This window comes from Juglans regia, chromosome 12 (assembly GCF_001411555.2).
Source record: "Juglans regia cultivar Chandler chromosome 12, Walnut 2.0, whole genome shotgun sequence".
Taxonomy (NCBI): Eukaryota; Viridiplantae; Streptophyta; class Magnoliopsida; order Fagales; family Juglandaceae; genus Juglans; species Juglans regia.
This window is the reverse complement of record NC_049912.1, coordinates 6,147,911-6,172,809: the sequence shown is the minus strand read 5'-3', so window position 1 is coordinate 6,172,809 and position 24,899 is coordinate 6,147,911. Positions and strand designations below refer to the sequence as shown.

At 35.2% G+C, this 24,899-nt stretch overlaps 1 protein-coding gene across 3 annotated transcripts; it reads left to right on the top strand.

The window, feature by feature from the left end:
* The first annotated feature begins 1,856 nt into the window (after positions 1 to 1,856).
* Positions 1,857 to 16,832, top strand: LOC109020384 (mitochondrial adenine nucleotide transporter ADNT1). Of its 3 annotated transcripts, none has more exons than XM_035683674.1 (9): positions 1,857 to 2,301; positions 3,132 to 3,180; positions 3,623 to 3,786; positions 5,283 to 5,320; positions 6,029 to 6,141; positions 12,858 to 12,971; positions 14,116 to 14,460; positions 15,463 to 15,585; positions 16,301 to 16,832. In XM_035683674.1, exons 1-8 carry the CDS (start codon positions 2,147 to 2,149, stop codon positions 15,544 to 15,546), a joined length of 1,062 nt encoding a protein of 353 aa, XP_035539567.1. In that variant the 5' UTR covers positions 1,857 to 2,146; the 3' UTR covers positions 15,547 to 15,585; positions 16,301 to 16,832. The 3 variants fall into 3 exon arrangements, with proteins under 3 accessions (XP_035539567.1, XP_035539568.1, XP_035539566.1); XM_035683675.1 differs by lacking the exon at positions 16,301 to 16,832 and adding an exon at positions 15,884 to 16,260; XM_035683673.1 differs by lacking the exon at positions 16,301 to 16,832 and having other exon boundaries at positions 15,463 to 16,264.
* Positions 16,833 to 24,899: the final 8,067 nt, after the last annotated feature.

The following is a 24,899-nucleotide window of genomic DNA, read 5'->3' as shown; positions in this document are numbered from 1 at the left end:
ACTAGGAGGATTAATGACTTCATTGCTGTGCCCTCCAACTAGTCGAATTAATAAGGCCGAAAATGATGGGAGCAGGTATTGCAAAGAAAAATTATACTCATTATCTTTATATTACCATAATCTTTTTTATCAAATATCTAGTGCATTAATGATGAGTAAAAGAACTCAATTAATTTAAAAAAATAAAATTAAAAAAAATTTTAAAAAATAAAAATAAAAATAATATGTAGTGTATGAAGATGATGAATAATAAACCTCTTCCTTCGTTAATATCATATTCTACTACATCAATTGAGAAAGTATTGGAGTTGAGTTGTACTATACAAAAGTCTCACACTCATATACACCACTTAAAAATATGTGATTTGACTTTTTTATCTTTATATTTTATATTTCAATTCAATATAAAATATGAGCGTAATAAAATAAAATTATATGTTTTTAAGTAATCGATATGAGATTTATGTTTAGAATTTGAGTAATGCTACATATAATTGTGTAATATATAATCACTTTAAAAAAGAGTGAGATTCATAATTAAAAAATTAATTTATTTTATATAAGTCTCATATATTTATTCATTTTTTTAAAGCTATACGTACCTTGTATACTCATACAAGTACCATTTCTCTTAAAATTTTTCATCCGGATTCACCTAGCCAATGCCCATTATTCAACGCCGTCAAAATCTATTTTTAGGTTTCCGTTATTGTTGTAACAAACAGGTCTGAGTGTAGAATCTTGAAAGTTGCGCATCCTAGGTTAATTGTAGATCCCTCCTGTCCAAAATCATCACTCTTGCACGACACACGTACGTACGCGTGTGTTTATATTTATGTTTTATTTTTCTCTCCGGACATAATTCTAATATACTAAAAATTAAAAAAGAATTATTCTGTTTAAATTCAAAAAATATATTATTTTATCTCATCTCATTTCATCACATCTCATTATTATAATTTTATTAAATTTTTATATAAAATATAATAAACAATTCAATTTTTTTAAATTTTAAAATAATAATAATATTAAAAAATAATATTCAATAATATTTTTTTTTCAATTTTCGTATAAAATCATCTCTTACGGTGAATCCAAACTAGCCCTTATAATAGCCTGTGGAATTTCTTTGAAAAGCAACTCATTTTTATATTAAAAAAATAATGTCAAATCTATTATAAATTATATTACCAGAACATGTTTTATTTATTTATTTATTTTATAATTTCATATTCAATTAATTAAGTGAAGATTGGTATGTTTAGAAATATAATTATTTTAAGATATTTTAAGATTATTTTATTATTATTTATAAATTATTATTTTACTACTATTTATAAATTATAAATTATTATTTTATTATTATTTATAAATAATTTTATTATTATTTACAAATCATCTGAAATACTCTTAATATCTAAACAAAGTCTTAATTTCAATATTGGCAATCTCAATAATTTTACTTTCTTTTTTATTGTTTTATATTTTTGTGAACTAATTTTATGAATTATTTTTATCATCTCAAATTGTATTATATTCTAAGTAATATTTTATTTAGAGTTATTGTATTTTTAATATTTGTTTTTGTTTATTTCTTGATATTGTGTTTGTTTATTTTTTTTTATTTACGTAAAAAATGCTTAAAAAAAAAACAAAAAAGTTTACACTGTTGGTACAATTCCTCGGTGGGTTTTCTCGACACTAGCATTGTCTAATATTTAATTCGTAAAATTAAAATTTTTGAATTTTTCTTTTAAATTAAATTATATTATACAAATATTCGCAACAAAATTTGTTCGAGTAGTTGTAAGTATTATTGCTCATTTCTCAACAACCACCCCGTAGACGACACTTCCCTAGGCCACAAACGGAAACGGCGTTACTTAGTAGCCAATCGAACTGTTAAACCCTCACTCTGCACCCCTGAGCCGTCACTACCACACCTGGGACTACACAGTGAACTCTGAACCGCGGAAAGGCTCGAGCTTTTCAATATCATCGCCGGACATCTGATACGTGTGGAAAAAGAACATCGTGAAACCGATTTCGTTAGCAAACGAAGACGTTAGGACTGTCTGTTTTCGCTGTTTATCGTTGAGGGCCTTTTTTTTTTTCTTTAAATATATATATATATTTTTTCCTTCCAATGGCTTCGGAGGATGTGAAGAGCGAATCAGCGGTGTCGACGATCGTGAATTTGGCGGAGGAGGCGAAACTGGCTAGAGAGGGTGTGAGGGCTCCGAGCTATGCTGTTCTCAGTATTTGCAAGTCTCTGGTCGCTGGTGGGGTCGCTGGAGGCGTGTGAGTTGCATTTTCATTCCTTTTTTTTTTCCTTTTATACGAGTTTTTCTTATAAAGGAAATGGAAACGGAACTCTTGGGGCGGGGGGGGCGGAATCTTTTGTGGTCTGTTATTTATTTAATTTTGCTTGACTATTGGAAAATCTGGAAAAGAGGATGGAAGGATTGAATCTTATTAACTATGTAGTCAAATGCCTTTTGCACATTTGGATTGCTGAGGAAAAATGGGAGATCAAAACTGAAAAACTGATTCTTTGTGTTTCTGGTTGCTTACTGGTGAAAACAGAAAGAAATGAAATCTCTCCGAGGTGCACATGCGAAAAACTACTTCCCGAGGGCCTGTGCACCCCCGGGATTAGTCAGTCGGGATGCCGTTGGACGGTGCCAATAAAAAAAAAAAAAAAAAAAAAAAAAAGAAACGAATCTCTAACCTCTCCAAGCTCAAATGCTTGGTTGCGAAATTCAAGTAGGATAATCAACTGAAGCTGAGATTTTTATTGGTTGTTGGGAGAAGAAAGATATTGAAGATTGTTAATATTTAGTTACTATTCCCATATGGGAACTGAGATAAAAGAATCATCCCATTTCCACAAGAAGTGACTAGAAAAACTGTATTTCCTCCAGAATTTTCCAAGTTTTATAAAATGTAGCTGCCTTGGCAAACTATGGTATCAGTAACTTCTAACTTGCTTTAGTGGAAATATTTATTGACTAGTTCATATTTGCACCTAAGTATTGCTGATTGATGGCTGAGACAACATGCTGCACATTTCTTTCCCATTCTCACGGTACTGCCGTTTCATAGAATGAAAAGTTTTCATGTCTATGCAGGTCACGCACAGCTGTTGCTCCCTTGGAAAGATTGAAAATACTGCTCCAGGTTGGTTTATATTCAGTCATTCTTTCTTTTAATTGCAATAGATACTTATGCTTGTTTATATATGCGCAGTCACTTTGACAGGATATTTCCCATTCTTTACATGATTTCCTGTCATATGGATAGAAAGGATCTATGGGGAAATTATTGGAATAGATATTGTGAAAGATCCATTGAGACCTGATAGAAAAATTCTATGATCATGCACCAATCTTTCTTGGGATCACGAATCCCAAATTTTTTAATGAAGAGGAGAGATCTAATTATTTTTCTGTCTATAATTAATTTCTTCAGTGTAAAGGCCCCATTAGTAAGTGCTACAAGATCTCGCAATTTGGAATCCATTTTATGGACCCAAATTCATTAGTATGGAAAATTTTCTTTTCCAAGTGAAATTCTAAGTGAAATATTTTATGATATGTTAATTAGCTCAGGCAATATGCAGGTTCAGAATCCCCATAACATAAAATACAATGGAACAATTCAAGGGTTGAAATATATATGGAGAACTGAGGGTTTTCGTGGGCTGTTCAAAGGAAATGGTACTAACTGTGCACGTATTGTTCCAAATTCTGCAGTCAAGTTCTTCAGCTATGAACAGGCTTCAAAGTAAGGTTTTCTGCTCAGAACCTATGTTAAATTCTGTGTTTTATTATCTATCTTATGCTTTTAATTTGTGTTTGTGGATTTTATTTTGGGGTCCAATATAGGGGTGTAAAATTTTCGGTCCAAACCGGACCGAAAATTTGTTTGGTCGGTTTTGTCCTCCATTTGTGGGATTGAATGGGTTTCGGTCCGGTCCCGGGGTTTGTGATTTTTGGACCGGACTGGACTGAAACTGACTGAACAATATAGATTTTTTAAAAATATTTTATATATATATATATATAAGATATTATTTTACATAATAATTGTATAAGTTAATTATGTAATTTTCATATAATCTATTATCATTGACCATATAAAATGTTAAATAATATATGCTATCAATTAATAATATATCATAAATCATATGATAATTTATGTTATCATATGTGGATACATCATACATTTATACAAACTCTACTATTTTCAGTTAATTAAAGTAATTATGTAATTTTTTAAGATACCTAAGTTGCAAGTAAGCATTAATAATATTTGCTATCAATTACTAATATATCATAAATCATATGATAATTTATGTCATTATATATAAATACATCATACATTCATACATACTCTTCTATTTACACTTAATTAAAGTAATTAGGTAATTTTTTTTAATATACCTAAGTTGCAAGCAACCATTAATAATATATGCTATCAATTAATGTTATATCACAAATCATATGATAATTTATGTCGTCATATGTAGATACATCATACATTTATACATACTCTACTATTTACACTTAATTCTTTTTCAAGTTTTTTTGTTCTATTTTTTGTATATAAATAATTTTAGGCTGAAAATGGGATAAAATGTTAGGACTTGGGCCGAAATCTGACTAAAAATGTCAGTTGGGCCTAAAAATATAAAACTGTCCCATTTGGCGTTGGGTCAGACGGAACGGACCGATACTTAACGGTCTGGTCTGGTCTGGTCCATAAGGAAATTCGGTTCGGTCCGGGGTGGGAAAAGGGTGGACTGAAGTGGTCCGGTCCGGTCCCAAAAACACCCTATGGACTGACCAGACCAGACCGAATTCACCCCTAGTCCAATATATGAATGTTAATTTCCTATCGTTAGCAAATTCAGTGAAACATGAACTTGAGCCAAACTATGTTTGTTGGTTGTGTTGTTAATTTTAAAGATGTAGCTGTCACGTGTGAATTTACTGATTGCATTTATAATGCTGAAGCACATGAAACTTTCTAAAGGAGAGGAAAACAATTATATACCTTTCAGATACTTCTACATTAAGTGCATGTCTGGGTCTTTTTAATATGGAGTAATGATACTGTGTGATGAACTAAACTTGAATGTTTTCGTCATTAACTCCCATAAAGTAGTATAGGCATTCTCTGATATTGGATAGGCGTATTAGTAATTGTATGGTTAGAAAGAGAAATATCCACTGATTAGTGAGGACAATTGATTATATTTTTTTTTAATTTCTATGTAGGGGAATCTTGCGTCTATATCAGCAGAAAACTGGCAATGGTATGTTCGTCTTGACCATAATATTTTCGCATTAATGGGTTGTGTAATTGTTTTTGCATTAACAAGACTCATTGGGAGACTTGGTTGAAACATAATAATTTGCTTTGATTTGAGAAGAAGGAAGAGACGCGAGGTGGGGTGAGGTGAGGTGGGGTGGGGTGGGGGGTGGTGTATGATAAGTGTAGGTGGTGTATGAGATCTCACGTTGCTTGGGAAGGAGAAGTTCTTACTCTTTATAATGGTTCTAATGAGGCTTCAATTGTATCATTGACTAGTTCTTTTTGGAGTATAGTCCATGTGGCTGGGGCCTTCATTGGGGCGTTACATGGACACTCTTTGTTCCTTCGTGGTCACACATTGAATAATTAAAGGAATTTTTGCATAAAAAAATGCAGTTTAGCCTCATTTTAATTTAATAAGGCATGAGCATACTACATGTGAGTAGTGCATTCGCTTGCTTTGCTCCTGTTTCTACTATTTCAAGTTAGAACGTATAAATTTATTTCTATGGCGTACACATGGACTTCATTAGTTAGACAATTCGATGATGAACTTTATTGTGTCTTTACTTACAAAAAAAAAAAAAAAACTTTATTGTGTCTTAGGATTCATAAATGGAAAGATGGTAGTCAGTGGACATTCCAGTTATAAAAAAAGTTAAGTGGACATACCAGTTGTATAATGCACTTTTCTCATTATCTCATGCAGAAGATGCTCAGCTCACTCCTCTCTTGCGGCTTGGGGCTGGGGCATGTGCTGGAATAATTGCCATGTCTGCAACTTACCCAATGGACTTGGTACGAGGCAGGTTAACTGTACAGGTACATAGTTTTCTAACTCTAATAGCTTGAAGCAAATACATTCTTGGAAGTTTCTGGGAATCAGCATCTCTATTTGTTTTTAAGTAATTGAAGATTTTATTGTTAAAGAACGGAAAAGGGATAGCCCAAGTACACAACGATATGCTAGGGATTCACTTTTTTTTTAGGGGACGACCTAACTAGAATTAGAAAAAGAAGATTAAGAAAGTCATGAAAACTCGGCCTATTAAAATTAAGGAAAGCTGCTCGAAGGAATAAAGTGTTGAAAAAAATAAGTTTTAAGCTCCTCTATCATCTGCTTTTGATCTTCAAAATTTGTATAATTCATGTCCTTTTAAATTCACCATACTAGATAGATAGGGACCATCTTTCACACCATTGCACTCTACGTGCTTCAATATAATCCTCTCCAATTGGCAAAGAGGTCTACTATCCTTCTAGATAAGCCTAGCCAAACCCACTCGTCTGAAAAAGTCATTCCGCCAGGCAATGACAATCTCGCGATGGAGTGAAGGTGGTCTACAGATTTCTCTCTTGCACCTACAATACTGATTTGTCATAGTTGTTTACTTAGGTTATCTATGGTGAGGATCTGTTTAAGTATTCCATGCACAAAAGCATCCTTCAGAGATGCCTTAGTTTGCGAAATACTCTTTCAATGGAAGGACTTGTTTGAAGATAGTTTGTGAAATACTCTTTCAAGGGAAGGACTCATTTAAGGACCTTGTGGAAAGATCGAACAGTGAACTTCTCTTTCTTGGAAAGGGCCCAAAGAGTCTTCTTGGCACATACAAGACATAATATAGTGAAGTAAAAGAGATTGAAAAACTTTGTGAAGGCATTAACCTCTCAGTCATGAGATACTCTTAAAGAAGTAACATTCCATGATGGGAGCAATTGGAGAACTTCAATAGATAATCCATTTAAGCCTCCTGTGTATCTGCAGTATTTTACAGTTCTGGGAAAGCTTCAATATAATCCTCTTCAATTGGCAAAGTGGTCTATCCTTCTGGGCATAAAGTCCTTGCCAAACTCACTTGTCCAGAAAAGTCATTCATCCAAGCAATGACGATCTCATGATGGAGCGAAGTTGGTCTACAGATTTCTCTCTTGAATACCAATTTTTCATATCTGTTAACTTAGGTTATATATGGTGAGGATCTGTTTAAGGAAGTATTCCATGCAAAAAGTAAACTTCTCTTTCTCGGGAAGGGCACAAGGACATAATCTAGTGAAGTAGAAGATATTGAAAAACTTTGTGAAGGCATTAACCTCTCAGTCATGAGCTTCTCTAAGAGAAGTTACATTCCATTACCTGTATAAAAAGAGTAACATTCCATGATGGGAGCAAGTGGAGAACTCCAATAGATCAGCCATTGAAGCCTCCTGTGTATCCACAATATTATACACTTCTGGGAAAGCTTCTATATAATCCTCTCCAATTGGCAGAGGTTCACTATCCTTCTGGGCATAAAGCCTAGCCAAACCCACTCGTCTGAAAAAGTCATTCCCCTAGGCGATGACAATCTCATGATGGAGTGAAGGTGGTCTACAGATTTCTCTCTTGCACTTAGAATACCGATTTCCCATAATTGTTTCCTTAGGTTATATATGGTGAGGATCTGTTTAAGTATTCCATGCAAAAAAAGCATCCTTCAGAGGTACCTTAGTTTGCAAAATACTCTTTGAAGGGAAGGACTCATTTAAAGACCTTGTAGAAAGATCGAACAGTGAACTTCTCTTTCTTGGAAGTGGCTCAAAGAGTCTTATCGGCACCTACAAGACATAATCTAGTGACGCAGGAGAGATTGAAAAAACTTTGTGAAGGCATTAACCTCTCGGTCATGAGCTGCTCTAAAAAAAGTAATATTCCCTGGCCAATATGAAAAGAGTAACATTCCATGACGGGGGAGCAATTGGAGAACTCCATTAGATCAGCCATTAAAGCCTCCTGTGTAGCTGCAATATTATACACTTCTGGGGAAGCTTCTTTGAGGGCTCTGTCAGCGCATCATAAGTCATGTCAAAATCTAGTCCTAAAGCCATCATCCACCTCAAGTCTGGTATGACTAAAAAAAGCTCTTATCCTCTCTCTCTCTCTCACATAACCTCACCCTGTACATACATCTCATTAGAACACCACCCACCCCAAGAACATCCATGTTTAACCCCAAAGCCACTTCCTTAGAAAGTTTCGTATTTCTGAACTTCCCTAAAAAATGGGGGAGCACACTCTAGCTTCGTCAACCAGGTCAAATTTGAAGTCTTTACTGACCTTGCTCCATAATGTTTTTGGCTGAAACTTCTCTATACCATTGACCATGCTAGTGGGAAGGAAGAAGGAAAAATAGGGACAGAAAATATGTAGACAATTTAGAGAGAGTACTCTCGATCAAGGTGATTCTAACACCTTTAGATAAATACATCCTCTTCCACCCAATTAGTCAATGCTTAGTCTTCACGTTCACATTATTCAAACAGACATAATTCCAAAGGTCGGCCAATATGTTTATATGGACAAAGAGGATACCTTGCACCCTTATAAGCTAGCCATACCATCCCACATTAGAAACATTACCCATATAAACCAGCTTTGACTTGAATAAATTCACTTTCAACCCAAAAACAGCTTTAAATATGAAAAGGATGACGGTAGTCCGAGTTTTCCCCGCTAGTTCTACGGGAGCGTAGCAAGGGGAGGGGTAAAACGGTTGTTCCATGAAGCCAAAAATAATATCATGGAATGTGAGGGGGCTGCATGATTCTAATAAGCGGCTCCAAGTCAGAAATTTACTTCGCCAATGGAAAGGGGATATTATTTGCTTACAAGAAACTAAGTTGGAAGTTATCACAAGACAAGTAGTTCGAAGCTTATGGAGAGGGCAGCATGTTGGGTGGTCTTATTTACCTTCTAGAGGAGCTTCTGGGGGAGTCCTCATTTTGTTTGATACAAGGGTGGTGGAAAGGGTGGAAGAGGGTGTGGGTGATTTCTCGATTACTTGCTCCTTTGTTAATCTTGAAGACGGCTTCAAATGGGCCTTTGTAGGTGTTTACGGCCCTAATATTGATTCTGAGAGAAGATTTTTGTGGGAAGAACTGGCGGGGGTCATTAGTTGGTTAGACTTACCAAGTTGCATCGGGGGGGACTTTAACACTTTGCGCTTTCCAAGCGAAAGGTCGGGAGCTTCCCTCATCACTCCTGCTATGAGGGATTTTTCTGATTTCATTTCTGAGCAGGCGCTCATGGATATTCCACTATCAGGAGGCTTGTTCACCTGGTCCAATACCCGTGATGTTCCTTCTTGGTCGAGGTTAGATAGATTTCTATTTACCTCCGATTGGGAGTCTCATTTCCCGGATGTAGCTCAAAGAAGACTACCCCGTTTATGTTCCGATCACTTCCCCATCATTTTAGATTGTGGAGGCATCCAAGGGGGTAGAAGGTATTTCAAATTTGAACATATGTGGCTTAAATCTGATGGCTTTGTAGACAGGGTCAGACAATGGTGGACTTCCTATAGTTTCCAAGGCTCTCCAAGCTTTATTATGGCAAAAAAATTGAAAGCATTGAAACAAGACCTGAAGCAGTGGAATGAGCAAGTTTTTGGCAACGTATTTCAGCAGAAACGCTCTCTTATTGAGGAATTACAGGGTCTGGAAGGTGAGGAGGAGGTTAGAATCCTCTCTGAATCTGAGAAATTTCGTAAAAGCCAGGTAGTTGCTGATCTTGAAAGGGTTACTTTGATGGAAGAGATTTCTTGGAGGCAAAAATCAAGGGTTCTATGGCTTAAGGAAGGGGATAGATGCACGAAATTCTTCTATAAGATGGCTAACTCTCACAGGAGGAACAATGCTATTGATACACTGATGATAGATGGGGTAGCTTGTTCGGATCAGACGGTTATCAAAAACCATATTGAACATTACTATCATAATTTATTATCTGAAGAGCATGTTTGGAGACCGAGAGTGGATGGTTTGTCTTTTTCCACATTAGACCAGCAGTGTGCAGGATGGCTAGAAAGGCCTTTTACAGAAGAGGAAGTGGGTAGTGTTATCAGAGGTCTGGCAAGTGATAAGGCTCCTGGTCCGGATGGCTTTACTTTGGGTTTCTTTCAAGTTTGTTGGGAGGTGGTCAAGGAGGATATTATGCAAGTTTTTTTTGATTTTCATTCTAATGCTAGATTTGAAAAGAGTATCAATGCCACCTTTTTAGCCCTCATTCCTAAAAAAGTGGGGCCTACGGACGTGAGAGGCTTTCGCCCCATTAGTCTTGTGAATGGAATGTATAAGATTATATCCAAAGTGTTAGCTAAAAGACTAAGCTCGGTGGTGGAAAGACTTATTTCAAAACCGCAAAATGCGTTTGTCAAAGGAAGACAAATTCTTGACTCGGTTCTTATTGCAAATGAAGTCTTGGATGGTCGTTTGAAGTCTAGAGAACCTGGGCTGCTATGCAAGTTAGACATGGAGAAAGCATACGACCATGTAAATTGGAATTTCCTCCTCTACATTCTTGAAAGATGTGGTTTTGGGGGGAAATGACAGAAATGGGTAGAATTTTGTATCTCTTCAGCTCGTTTCTCTGTTTTGGTTAATGGCTCGCCGGTGGGTTTCTTCAACTCCTCCCGTGGCCTGAGACAGGGAGATCCGCTTTCTCCTCTCCTCTTCCTTTTTGTCATGGAAGCGCTCAGCAAGATGATTGAGGGTCTGGTGGATGGTGGGTTGCTCCATGGTTTCTCGGTGGGGAATGGCAATCTCCACGTTTCTCATTTATTATTTGCTGATGACACGCTCATCTTTTGTGGTGCACATCTTGGACAAATCCAAGACTTGAGGGCGCTTCTCCTTTGCTTTGCTGCTGTGTCAGGATTGAGCATTAACCTTGCAAAGTCGGAAATAGTGCCAGTGGGGGCTGCCCCTGATGTGGAGATTCTAGCTTCCACCTTGGGATGTAAGATATCTTCACTTCCTTTGAAGTATCTTGGTTTACCGTTGGGTGCTCCTTTTAAATCTGAAAGGATTTGGAACGATGTAGTTGAAAGGGTGGAGTGCAGATTGGCTGCTTGGAAGAGACTTTACTTGTCGAAATGTGGTAGGTTGACTTTGATTAAAAGTACTCTTTCTAACTTACCCACCTACTTTTTGTCTTTGTTCCCGCTTCCTGTAAAGGTGGCTAATCGCATTGAGAAGTTACAAATGGATTTCTTATGGAGTGGCTGGGGGGAAGAGTTCAAATTCCATCTGGTTAATTGGTCTACTATTTGTACCCCAATTTCGGGGGGAGGGTTGGGGATTCGACACTTGATGAATTTCAATCAAGCTCTCTTGGGTAAGTGGTTGTGGAGGTATCAAAATGAAAGGGAGGCTCTTTGGAAGTCCGTTATAGATTCTCAGTTTGGAGAAGCTTGGGGAGGCTGGTGCTCGAATGAGGTACGTGGTCCTCACGGAGTGGGTTTGTGGAAAAACATTAGAAGCCGTTGGGGGACCTTCCGGGGTCATGAGCATTTCGTGGTAGGTGATGGTTTGCGTGTCCGTTTTTGGCTTGATAAATGGTGTGGCAACCACTGTTTACGAGATACCTTCCCTGCCATCTTTGCTCTTGCCAGAGTTAAGGAGGCTTCGATTGTTGATATCTTGGTTTTTTCAAATGGTGCCCCTCAATGGAATGTGGATTTCATTAGGGCAGCTCATGATTGGGAACTAGAGTCTTTTTCAGAGTTCTTTGCGGCTCTATATTCAGCAAGTCTTCCAGGGGGTTCCGAAGATAAGTTGCTTTGGAATCTTTCTAAGAAAGGTACTTTCTCTGTTAGTTCTTTTTACCAGAAGCTCATGAATCCCGGTCTATCTATGTTTCCATGGAAGAGCATATGGAAGACGAAAGCTCCTTCAAAAGCAGCTTTCTTCGTCTGGACAGCTTCTTTGGACAAGATTCTCACTACAGATAATTTGAGGAAACGTCGGGTTGTTGTCTTAGATTGGTGTTGTATGTGTAAAAAGCATGGGGAGTCAGTTGATCACCTGCTTCTACACTGCGAGGTGGTCAAGGCTATGTGGGATGATGTATTCTCAAGACTCGGTCTGTCTTGGGTTATGCCTTGTAGATTGGTGAACTTTCTAGCAAGTTGGAGAGGCCTTCATGGTGACTCTCAGGTAGCGGCAATTTGGAGATTGATACCAATATGCATGTGTTGGTGTATTTGGAATGAGAGAAATGCTAGATGTTTTGAAGATCATGAGAGAACTTTGGCTGAGCTTAAAGCTTTCTTTTTTAAGTCATTGTTCCTATGGGCGGGGGCTATAGTTTGTAACGGATCCAGTGTCCATGATCTTCTCCTTTCTATTGTAACCTCTAGCTAGGCGTTTTTTCATGTATACTTCCTGTGTACCTGGGCCTTGCCTAGTTCTATGAATACAATATCTTTGATTACTTATAAAAAAAAAGAATATCAAGGTATCATCTGCAAGTAAAAGATGAAAAATGTTAAGCACAACATCACGCTTGCTTGCTCCCACATAAAAGTCAGAGAGAGCTTCCGTTAATAGTAGCGGCAAAAAGAGATGACAGTGGCGGTTTAAATTTTTAATCTTTTAGAGGAAGCTTATTTATCAAAGTAAATGGAAATTCATTTCATATAAAATATCCTTGCCTTTTGTGATCATTAGTTATTTTGCATAATAATTTCTTAACCTTTTCATGGGTCGTATATTTGCAGACAGAGAATTCTCCTTATCGGTACAGAGGAATATTCCATGCTCTATCAACTGTACTCCGGGAAGAAGGCCCACGGGCTTTATATAAGGGCTGGCTTCCTTCTGTTATTGGAGTTGTAAGTGATTTTTTATTCATATTTTTTGCCATTACTTTGGAGTAGATAATTACAACTAGGATCATTGTATGGTGTTCTTGATCATTGAGGATGTAGGAAATAAAAAGCACAGTATCTCCCAATAATCATATCGACATCTGCATGCTGCTAAAGCCCTGGTCATCTTAGCAACCATGCCGACCTTGTACTTTTGGCAATGTTTCCTCCACCCATGATTATATTTTTCTTTCTCCAAAATAATAGAGATGCTGATGAAATTTCAGGCCTCAACATGACCAAGTATACCTTGAGTCTGGTATCTTGATTGATAAGTATGGTTTTAGACTTCAAATGGTTACTCTCATGTTGTGTATTAGTTATTATTTTTGTTAAATACTTTATTGTATGGATCTTTGTATTAAGTTGTCATTCAGGTTGCAAGGATTATTTATTTATTCTTTTAGAAGGACTAAATGGCTTAAGCTCATGACTCTTACCTGTCTATGCCTCCTATTAGAATTATTGTAGTCGACCATTGTCAGATTAGAATACTAGTTTGTATAATCTTTGTCACAACATGCCATATAAAGCTGTAAGCCCCGAGTTGAATTCTTGATCTATGAGTTTGAGTGCTTTTTGTTCTAATATTGTAGAAAGAATTGATGGGAAAATTGGAGGAATGGTCCTGCAGTAACGCTGAAAAGAAAAGGAATGTAGATGGAGGAGAGAGAGGGCTGGATAACCTCTAATAATTTTGCACTCCAATAATGGCCTGTGCTTCAGTTGTTTCCTGTTTTTGATACTGTATAACCTGCATGCACACAAACACTTGTACGCATAAACACGTACACAAACATCTGTACATATATTGGTGATAAATTTCAGAACTTAATGTTGGTCTAGATTTTCTTCTGCTGTTTAGAGGTAACTGGGAAAGAAGAGTTTAATGAAGGATGGAGAAATTAAAATATTAGATACCAGCTGTTCTTGTCCCCTTCTCTGCTGATGCTTAATATGAATTACTCATATTCTTTTTAGGCACTTTTGGTTTCCCTCACGAGATTTACTTGTAAAAAAATTTCTCACCCAATTTTTGTGTAATCCTGGGAAGATGTACCCTTGAAGTATAGTATGCAAATTTATATTTTCCATTTGATGTTTGCAGATTCCATATGTGGGTCTGAACTTTTCCGTGTATGAATCTCTAAAGGATTTTTTAATTCAAACTAAACCATTTGGACTGGTTGAAGACAACGAGTTGAGTGTGACAACACGGCTGGCGTGTGGGGCTGCTGCTGGAACTGTTGGACAAACTGTTGCGTATCCTCTCGATGTCATACGTAGACGAATGCAGATGGTGGGATGGAATAATGCTGCTTCTGTTGTTACTGGTGATGGAAGGAACAAGGCCCCACTCGAATATACTGGTATGATTGATGCATTCAGGAGAACCGTTCGACATGAGGGCTTTGGGGCATTGTACAAGGGTTTGGTCCCCAATTCTGTGAAGGTCAGTCTCATATTATATGTGATCTATGTTTTGAGAAGTGTGGGAATAATCTTAGGTCTAATTGGTTTGACGCTTTCCAAATAGAATTTTTGTTTTGGATGGTCAAATTGACATTTTAGGTTCACCTGCTAAGGGAATTTCCATTATTCCTGACACCAAGGTATTTTGGCACTTCCTTTCACTGGAATATAGAAATATCAAGATTTAGGACTAAAATCCCACTGGCTGAATAGAGGAACAAATAAAAAAAGAAAAGTGCCTCTAAATATTATGAATGGCTGTGGCATGTAGACCTTTTATTTGGCCATAAGCACTCAAGGCTGCTATCTGTTGTGTATGATTTATGCCTGAAATATTGGGCTGCTTTCGAGGTTTTAAATTATCTGTGAGTTTTGATCCTTCGAATCGTTATAAGATTTCGAGTTGCGTTTCTTCAACCATCTAGTCTTAACAAATTTGGGCTGTGGGATCTCCAACCTAAGGTTCATCCAGATGTGGGCCCCTAAGTGCTGCATTTATCCCTTTTGTGGAGGTATTTATTCTTCAGAGTCTAGAATGTGGTTCCTAGTACGTGTAGAACAGTTGGGTTAAACTACTGTGATTGATGTTTAGGGTTTGAAGTGAAGGATGGTTATACAAAGAGGTTGGTCCTTTCTGCCTCAGGGAGTCGTACCTTTTTATGACCTGTAAAAGCATAGTTTTCCTTTCCAGCTCTTAAATATTGAAAATCGGTCCCTTGCTTGTTAATTTACCCAGTAAGTGTGCCTCTAAGATGCGAATACACCCATGATTGCCTCCAGTTTCCAGTTTCCACTTTCTACTGCCTACTTAAGGTTTACGTACACTTTTTTCTTTACAAATCAAGTTTTTTGAATGATATGTAACTGATAAAAATTCAGATAATTTAGTATGTTCATGAAATTAATATCCATCTGTCAGAGTTTAATGAACATATCTTTCCATGCATTAAGGACTTGCTTGATGTGCTGCCTACTTTTCCAGGTAGTTCCATCTATAGCAATTGCATTTGTGACATACGAGGCGGTGAAGGACATTCTGGGAGTTGAGATCAGAATATCAGACTGAAGTGTGCTAATTATTGAAGAAATATTCTCTTTATTGTAGGTAAGGGGACGGAGAGAGGTAAACTAGGGGTAATTTTTTCCTTCTCGTTTCTCCAATAATGAGTTAGAAGCATGCTGAAGTCTGTTTATAAATGGTTTTCCCGTGTTTTCCTATCTATGTTTCCTTCTGGATATTCTTTAGCTTTGGCTTCTTATTGATATGCCAAGTCAAATAAATGTTTTGACAATGCAAGAACGCATTTGCATGCCCTTCCATAATAACACAGAACGCTTTCCTCCATGTATATTTTTACTGTGGTTCATTCCTGAGCTCTCTCTCTCTCACTCCACATGCGCAGAGATCGTTTGTTTAATTGGGGATGAAGTTGAAGGCAGAATCTATCTTTACGATAACAGAATTACAGAGAAAATTACGGAGATAAATAATGCCCTATTCCCAAAAGGTTTCAGTATATTTTGTGATTTTATCTTGTGGGTTTGAATTACCTAAAGGATGGGATTAGAGGTGTCCCGAAATATTAACTCATTTTTTCACATTTGTCACACTACATCATTATATATTATATAGGTATTTGATGAGAAAAGAAAGAGAACGGAAACTAAGAACTGTTTTGTGGTTTGCTTTTCCCAGTAGTCGATTATGAGAACATGATATGCATGGTAACATTGTTCTCAGCAACTGTAAGATATACATTTTTGCTTCTTTTTCTAAATTATTCTCTTGGCAATGTGTCTTGTCTTCTTCTTCTTGGAAGAAATTCTCTGTTGCGTAGAGCTAGACGAAGCCATCGTAAAAAATCTTTGATGTTGGAGAATAGGTTGCTGCTGAGGAATACATTATCAACATCTTGATACTGGATGACAAAGAAAGATGGAGCTTTTGTTTGTAACCGAGACTATTGTACATTCTGAAGGTCTGTAAAAGACATCCAGTAACGGTATCTGGAATCAGGTGTCATCGTTCGAAACCATCGAAAGAGCTCTAGCTACTCATATTTCTTCCCCCACCTGTGGGTGAGTTATCTTGATATGCAAGCTTTGGCTTCAAGGCTTCTTGCACTTTTCCGTAAACTTTGCTCGTAATTTTGTTTAACTTGGTTTAGGCATGTTTAGTTATCATGGCTTCAAGGAAAAGTTTAGGCATGTTGGCGGTCAGTTTAGAAAAGCTCGAACTTGATTCAATATAATTGAGCCAAGCTTAACCGGACAATTCCCTTGAATAGACTGGAATACAACTCTACTTTCACACACCTCCCTTTGACCAAACAAAGCTCCACCCAACCCTACTCGAATAAATGGCATCTTTTGGGTAAAATACGATATCATGGTCACCCACCAACGACCAGAACGAACGGCGAGTAGAATTCCTACTTCCACTCAACTATATAATGCTTTAAGGTTAGAGCTGAGAGCCGAGAGCCGAGAGAGAGATTACCAAAGAGTTTGTCTACATACAGTTCCCAAGTGGAGTCCCCGAGACAAAAATATTTGAACATGATATCGCTTAATATCATTTATATTTTGAAAGAATTGTAGCTTAAACGAGTACTGTAACTTTTGTTATAATATGTGATTTTAATTTAGAATATATGATATAATTTGTGATTTTAATTGAGTATATATGATGATTGGTGATGAGAAATTTGTTGAAAAATTTAATGTGGGATTTGGCTTGGACTAGAGAAGTTGGTGGTGGTGTTTTTCTAAACGTTGAATCTGGCAGCCCTATGCTTTTAAAATCACCACCTGTCCTATGTGATGGTTATGCTTTTAAACACTGTAAAGTAATAATCAATGAATAATTAAACAAGATGCTTTAGGGGTTGAAAGTAGGTTTAAAAAAAGAAGTGGTGGCTGTTAATCAATACGTACTCATATGCAAATATATAAGAAATTACTAAAGAGACAAGAAAAATGATTTTACAATAGGATAAAACACTAGGGTAGTTATATCATCATCATCATCATCCCTCGTCATCATTATTCATAATCCATCATCATCATTATTTATTATCAATCAAAACCTTGATCTCAAGTGCTTCTTACGATGGCAATTACACTTGCGGTAATCATCCCTTCTTCCCTTAATTTATTATTATTATTATTAATTGGTTTTGTTGTTGTTTTTTTCTCTCATTGTCACCCGCGTTCTTTCTATTTGTTATTATTATTGTGTTGTCTTAACATATATAATTATTATTTTTAAGTTTTAGTCATATCTTCTTCATGTACTATTTAGCTTAAAGTTTAATTATTTGGTAGTAGGATTTAATATTGCTATTGTTTTTAGTTGTTATATGATGTTTAATTTTTCTTATTAATATTTTTTGTGGTTGCTATTGTTCACTATAAGGACGAAATTTGTTAGGGACGAATTAAATTTCGTCCCTAAAAGTCATTTTTGGAGACAAAATTTACATTTCATCTCCAAAAATGCCTGAGCTACTAAATTCGTTCGAACAGATAAATATCCATTCAAACAAGATATTTTGTGACAAACAAAATCGTCTAAAAAAAAACCGTTCGAACGGAACAAAATAGATTTGAACATGAAATTAATGTATGTTTAACAATATATAATCTGTTCGAATAATAATAGTGGTGGAAAATTAATTTATTTTTCCCGGGGAAAGTTAAATACTGTTCGAACTTAAATTTATTTGTTCGAACAGACATTTTTTCCATTAATTTGTTTATCATCATTAATTTGTGCATATATTTTTTCCATTAAACTAATAAATATGTTTTTCATTAATTTGATATTATTTTCAAAATATAAAAATGTGTATATATATTATATATTATGATTTGCGGTGAGTTAAAATATTTATAAATTCATAAATTAATTTTATGTAATTAATTTCAAAACTTTATAGTAATTTATTTTATGTTAAATTTATATAAATATAACTTTAAAGATAATATCATTTTTTATATTATCATGAACGACAAGTAAAATGAAAAAAATAAACAAGGTAGCAAACACAAAAAATAAAAAACATACATTAATTACATCTCAAATATATAATGTTCAATACAACATAAAAAAGTAAAATAATAACTAAAACAATCTATTTGCTAAGTAGATCAACATCCTCTTGTAATATTTTAATGTGTCCTTCCAAATCCTTAAACTTCTCCATGATAGGCTTAACGAACTCTACAAACAGAGCTTGTACCTGATCCAAAGTTGCCCCAAGGGGCTGTCTCTTAACAACGACAGTACTACTAGAAGCTGGATCTGTTGGCGTGGCACTCGGCTGTTCTAGTGCAGTTTTCTACAAGTGCCCTTTGCTCTTGATGAATGTGACATTGTTAAGGGGCCCATCTGTGGTGACCTTCGCTCATTCACAAACACTGTAACCCTTGATTGGAGTAGGAGGTTAGATAAAAGCAGTGCAAATGACTACCTTTACTGGACTAGCGTGACTCCGATCGAATACAGAGGAAGAAATACAATGCCAGATCAATGGGATCCTCCCATGCTATCCATAAAAAAATTGGCTCGATCGATCCTGAAATCAGTCTTGTGTTTTTTCAGATTGATGTTATAACCAACAATCAAATTAAGCATTCTGAAAAATACTATACAATCAACCTGTCAGATCACCTTGCTCCCATCATATTGAGGAGCCGAAGGGTTTCACACTAGCTGACGGACCTGATTGTCTGTGAGACCATCATCAGGTAGATCCTCTTCCTCACTACCATCTGAACTAGCATTCGACTCTACATTCGGCGCTAGCGTTGAGGATGCGGCCGGTGTGTCTGAATCAGATGGTGCAGCCGCTGATCCCGATGTAGCCGCTGTAGGATATGGGCCGCCCATGCGCGGGATATTAAGGAACTCAGTAATAATGTTGGGAGAGAAAGTAATACTCACTCTCCGGACCGCTAAGGTGTAGAACAAAGTACCAACGTTTACCTCTCCCATGGCATGGTAAAACTCACCAACCATCTTTGGATATGCAGTCCCTCATTGCTGACAGATCGGTGTCCACCCCCACTCGGTGAAGATGGACTGTATGCTCCATCTATCCCATGAAATATCAGAGAAGTCAGACAAAATGATCTCATGCTCGACAAGTATAGGCCTTATCTCTTGAGCATGAGCTGCTCCATTATTTTGGTTGGGTTGATCTCTCGCACGTTTTCTTCCGCTGGATGCCATTAGTATATTGTTTAACCATAAGGAAAGTAAGAATATAATTAACCATAATATTTAAATTATATTATTGAAGAATTATCCTATATTGAACGGAATTAAAATAATAAGTTCAAACGAAATATATTCTGTTTGAACTAGTAAAATATATTCGAATGGACTGTTCTGTTCATTCGAACCGTCAATTTGTGTTCATTCGAACAAATTTATTTTGTTCGAACCAAAATAAATTTGTTTGGTAGCTGAGTGTTCGAATGGACTAGATTTCGTTCCAACGGGAACACGCCAAATAGCTATGGCTGAGTCGATTCAGCCCCAAACGAAAAAACTCAATCTAGATGTTATCCTTTTTTTCTAATCGGTAGAAATGATTAAGGAGTGAAGCTCAATCATTTCTACCAATTATTTTGATGTTATTTCTATGGAATATATCAAAATGGGGGATTTCGGATTCGAAATCCATACCCCCCAAACACAACCCATTTGAACATAAAACCAACAATAGATGTGGAGACTTGACCATACCTCTTAGAAGTTCAAATGTGGGGTTGCTACGACGGTTGAGTGGCGGTTTTTGCAGCAGAGATAAGGGGCAAAATCGTTGCTCTCGACGGCTATTGGTTCAAATTGAAGTGATTTGTTTCATTGTATTCAAACTGGGTATACAATGACTGTGGCGTCTCATTCGAACAGGATAAATATCCGTTTGAACGGTTATTATACTAACATATTTCTAATTATATTATTAATAGTAATATATAATAATACTAATATTACAAAGTACAAATGTATAAAAATAAAACTAATAATAGTATTATAATACTTTTATTTAATATATTTAGTATATTATTTGTAATATACTTATTCTATTACTTATAACATACTAAATACTATATAGTGCAAAATTAGAAGTAACTAACATATAGTTTCTATATGTATTAATAAGTTATGATAATTATACTCATATAAGTTATATAATAATATATATAGTATAAGTATTATATTAACTATTAGACCAAAAGTATATTATATATTATCAATTAATACAATAGATTATAAAAATTATAGGAAATTACTTATAAGTATAATAATACTATTATTAATTCGAATCCAATAACGTCTCGTTTGAACAGATTTATCTATTGGAATGTGTTTGAAGGGAAATTTTATACCATATACTCTGAATGTTAGTTTATTCGAACGTGAAAATTCATCATTCGAACGCACTGGTGAAATTGTGTTACAAAAATATCATTTGATCTTCTCTTTATTTGAAGAATATGCCAAAAACTATTCTGATTTGTCAATTTGAATGACAATATTACACACTTGAATGAGAATTAAATCGCGGTAGATTTGACACCTATTTTAAATTTTCATGTTCGAATGCATAAATGTCCAGTTCGAACGAGACTTCACAGATTCAAATACCTCAACCTCTAGTTCATTTTCACAATGAAGTTGGATTTCTTTGGAGGCAGAGCACGACATTGTGTGTGTGAGAGTGTTGTGGAGAGAGAGGAACAAACTTAGTGAGAGAGAAGGGATTCTTTAGAGAGAAGAGATGTATATAAGAGGTATTATTTTTTTGCTTTTTTTTTTTTTTTTGGTATTTCAAGTTTCATTAATGTTAGTTTATTACACACGATTTAGGGTTTTCTCATAATGTGTTTTATGCTTATGTAATGGATTCATATTTTGTTTGGATTGCTTAAATTTGAGGTAATATTTCTAATTTTTAGATTTTTGATAATTTATAGCTTTAATTAATCATGTTAAGATTTTTGGTATATTTATATTTCTGCAATCCCATTTAAAATGTATCCTACACCAATATATGTATCTTATGAGATTGTGTTTATGAAAATTGTGTTTTGTGGTAAATGTTTTGTCTCTGTTTTGTGTCTGGAATTTGGACTTGTCCAGTTCGAATGCTATAATGTTTGTTTGAACAGGATTCTGTCCGAACATAATCTTGTTTGAATGGACTAATAAGATTTTATTTACAAGATTTTACTTAAAAGACTAATAAGATATATAAAAATTATACTTAAAATATAAAAAACTTAATAATTATTACAAAATATTTTGCACTTAAATTAAAATTAATACTTAAAATATAATATAACATAGGAATTATTAATACTTAAATTAATGTTTAATACTTATAACATATTTAATTAAAAAACTATATAGTATAACTACAAAATATTTTGCACTTAAATTAAAATGGAAACTTAAAATATAATATAACATAGCAATTATTAATACTTAAATTTATAATTAGTACTTAAATATTTATAATATTGGTGATTAGTAATGTAATTTTGCAATGTATTTGTGATTTGGAATATGATTTGTTTTCGAATTTGTTGTATAATTGTAGGAGTTGGACAATTTTGGATTTCAAGGTTATTTTTATATGTACTTGAACCTTAGACCCGTTCGAGAGTGTGGCCAAATATTCTCTTAAAGAATATTTGGATAAAACTCTTGAATCGTCCAAAGTGGACAGTTTGGAATTCTATCATCTATATGGTAGATATATTCAGTTTAAACTCTTGTGTTAGTCAATTAAAATTTTGGTTTAGTGATTTCTTACATTCTTCGAGTATGTGGTCTGTAAGTTTCTCGGCCCATGAATAGGGTCGACGACTTATTGTAACTAGCATACTTGGAGGATTGTAGGGTAATGCTGCCGAAATTTTTATTAACATTAGCGATTTGGACTGGGTATATATGCGATATAGATGATAGTCTCTCGAATGAGATAGGATCAACTACCTTATAAAATAAATGGTAAACAAGTATGAATATACTCTTTATAGTGTTTTTCTTTTATAGACATCCAAAAAGTAACGGAAATAAAATAGGTAAAAGTTGGATGCTCTTGGGAGATAGACTTGGGGGTGAGACTATAAGGAGTATACATAAAGGGTGAAGTTTTTTATAGAGTTTGCTTGCATAAGTGTTGACAGTTGAGGGTTTATAAGATGTCTGTGCAAAAATCTTAGTTCTTATAATTTGATGGTAGTGAAGGATCATTTATTTGTAAATAGAATTAATTCTAAATACTCATATTGGGTCTTACATGGTGAACCATTTTCCAAAGGAGTTAGATTTAGTAGTCAGCTTATATGCCCATCGGATGGTATACACTTTCAAATGATGAGATAAAAAATTTTTGTAATTGGTTCATGACAATCAAATTACCCGATGGCTATGTTTCAAACATGTCAAGATGTGTTCGAACACATGATTAGAAGATAATTGGTATTAAAAGTCACGACTGTCATGTATTTTTGCAGCGTCTGTTGTCGGTTGGTGTGCGTGGATAGCTTACTCGAGATGTTCGTATAGCTCTTATAGAATTAGGGAGATTTTTTAGAGACATTTTTAGTAAAATGTTGAAAGTTAATTCATTGTTAAAAATGAAAGTTGATATTGCAGTAATATTGTGTAAATTGGATAGTTTGTACCCGCCTTCATTCTTTGATGTAATGGTTCATTTGGCAATACACCTATCTTGTGAGGCTTTAGTCGTTGGCTCAATTCAGTATAGATGGATGTCTCCTATTGAACGATTTTTTGGGAAAACTTAAGCGATCAGTGGGGAATAAAACTCGTCCAGAAGGTTTGATTGTAGAGTCATATATTGATAATGAGTGGCATACATTTTGTTTAATGTATTTCCGTGGGGTTGATACTAGATTTACAAGACCAGATTGAAATTATGAAGGTGGATGAGAAATGAGAGTCTCATCGACATTTACCGTGTTTTCCCAGATCGTACGTCCCATAGGTGCACAAGGGGGCTATGGCCTATGTGGGTGAGATTTTGAAAGAGCTCGATGGTATGTCTTGAATAACTGCGCAGAGATTGACTATTACTTGAGATTAGTGATGATCCTCTAAATCAATATTATCTTTAAGTCTATGTATAATAATATAGTATAACTTCATACAAATTAACCATTCACATGAACATGCGCAACGAACATATACAACTACTTCGCGCAAATGGTGTAACTGACGTAGAAAAGACCCACGAAGAGGAATTTGCCTTGTGGTTTGAACATATGGTATTACTATAAACCCTCATTTTATAATACGAACTTGATGCCACTAAACTCCACTTTTTTTTTTCTATATAATAATATTTATTGATGTAGGTTGTATCGAAATATGGTGAAAATTTAGAAGAAATCTCACTAGAACTGTATGCTATAGCATGTGGTCTGTCCAGGAAGGCCATCCAGTACTCAAGATGTTTGGTGCGTGAATATAGATTTCACAAAACTGACAGAGAATGATATAGAAAAACTCAAAATTGTGGGGTCGTAGTCGAAGGAAGCCATGGGGATGATAACATTGACTTCTACAAAATTGTGGAAGATATCATATCATTAAAGTACATGGGGGAATATATGGTCTAATTGTTTAAATGTAATTGGTGGGATGTCTCAAATCCTAGGTTGGGAGTGCGTAACGATGATTATTTTGTGAGTGTCAATACATCTCGCACATGGTATGAGGATGATCCCTTTGTTCTCGCTTACCAAGCGAATCAAAATTTTCATTTAGATGATTTGGAGTATGGAAACCCATGGCGGGTAGTGGAAAAATTTGCACCAAGAAATGATATGATTACATTTTAGAGTCAGACAAACCACATGAAGAAGTTGATAGTCTAGCAAATGAAGAAGCATATCAAGAAAACGAAGTAGGCATCAATCTATTTGTTGATTTAAGCCAATATGATATGGTCCCATTGAGTAGAGAATATGTTCAACCCGAAGTAATTGATGGTGAAACATCGGAAGAAGATGAATTAATTGAAGTGTCTAGTGAGGATGAGGGCGACTGATCCAACAAAACGGACAGTGAGTGAATTTCAAACATGGCTTTTTGTTAGTATTATTTTTATAAATATCCGTAATGTTTGTTTGAATAATAATTTGTTACAATTTCAAATAGATATGCCTCCCAAACAGAAAGCAACAAGTGTGCCATCTCCATCTATTACTGACTCCCAGTGTGATTCACTTGCCACGAATAGTGAGCCAACATTACCAGACCAAGAACAATGTATTTTATCAAATTAAATACCACATTTAATGCTCAATTTAAGTAATATGTCTATAAAATAAAATAATTTAATTAAAATACATGCTTTAATTAATGTATAT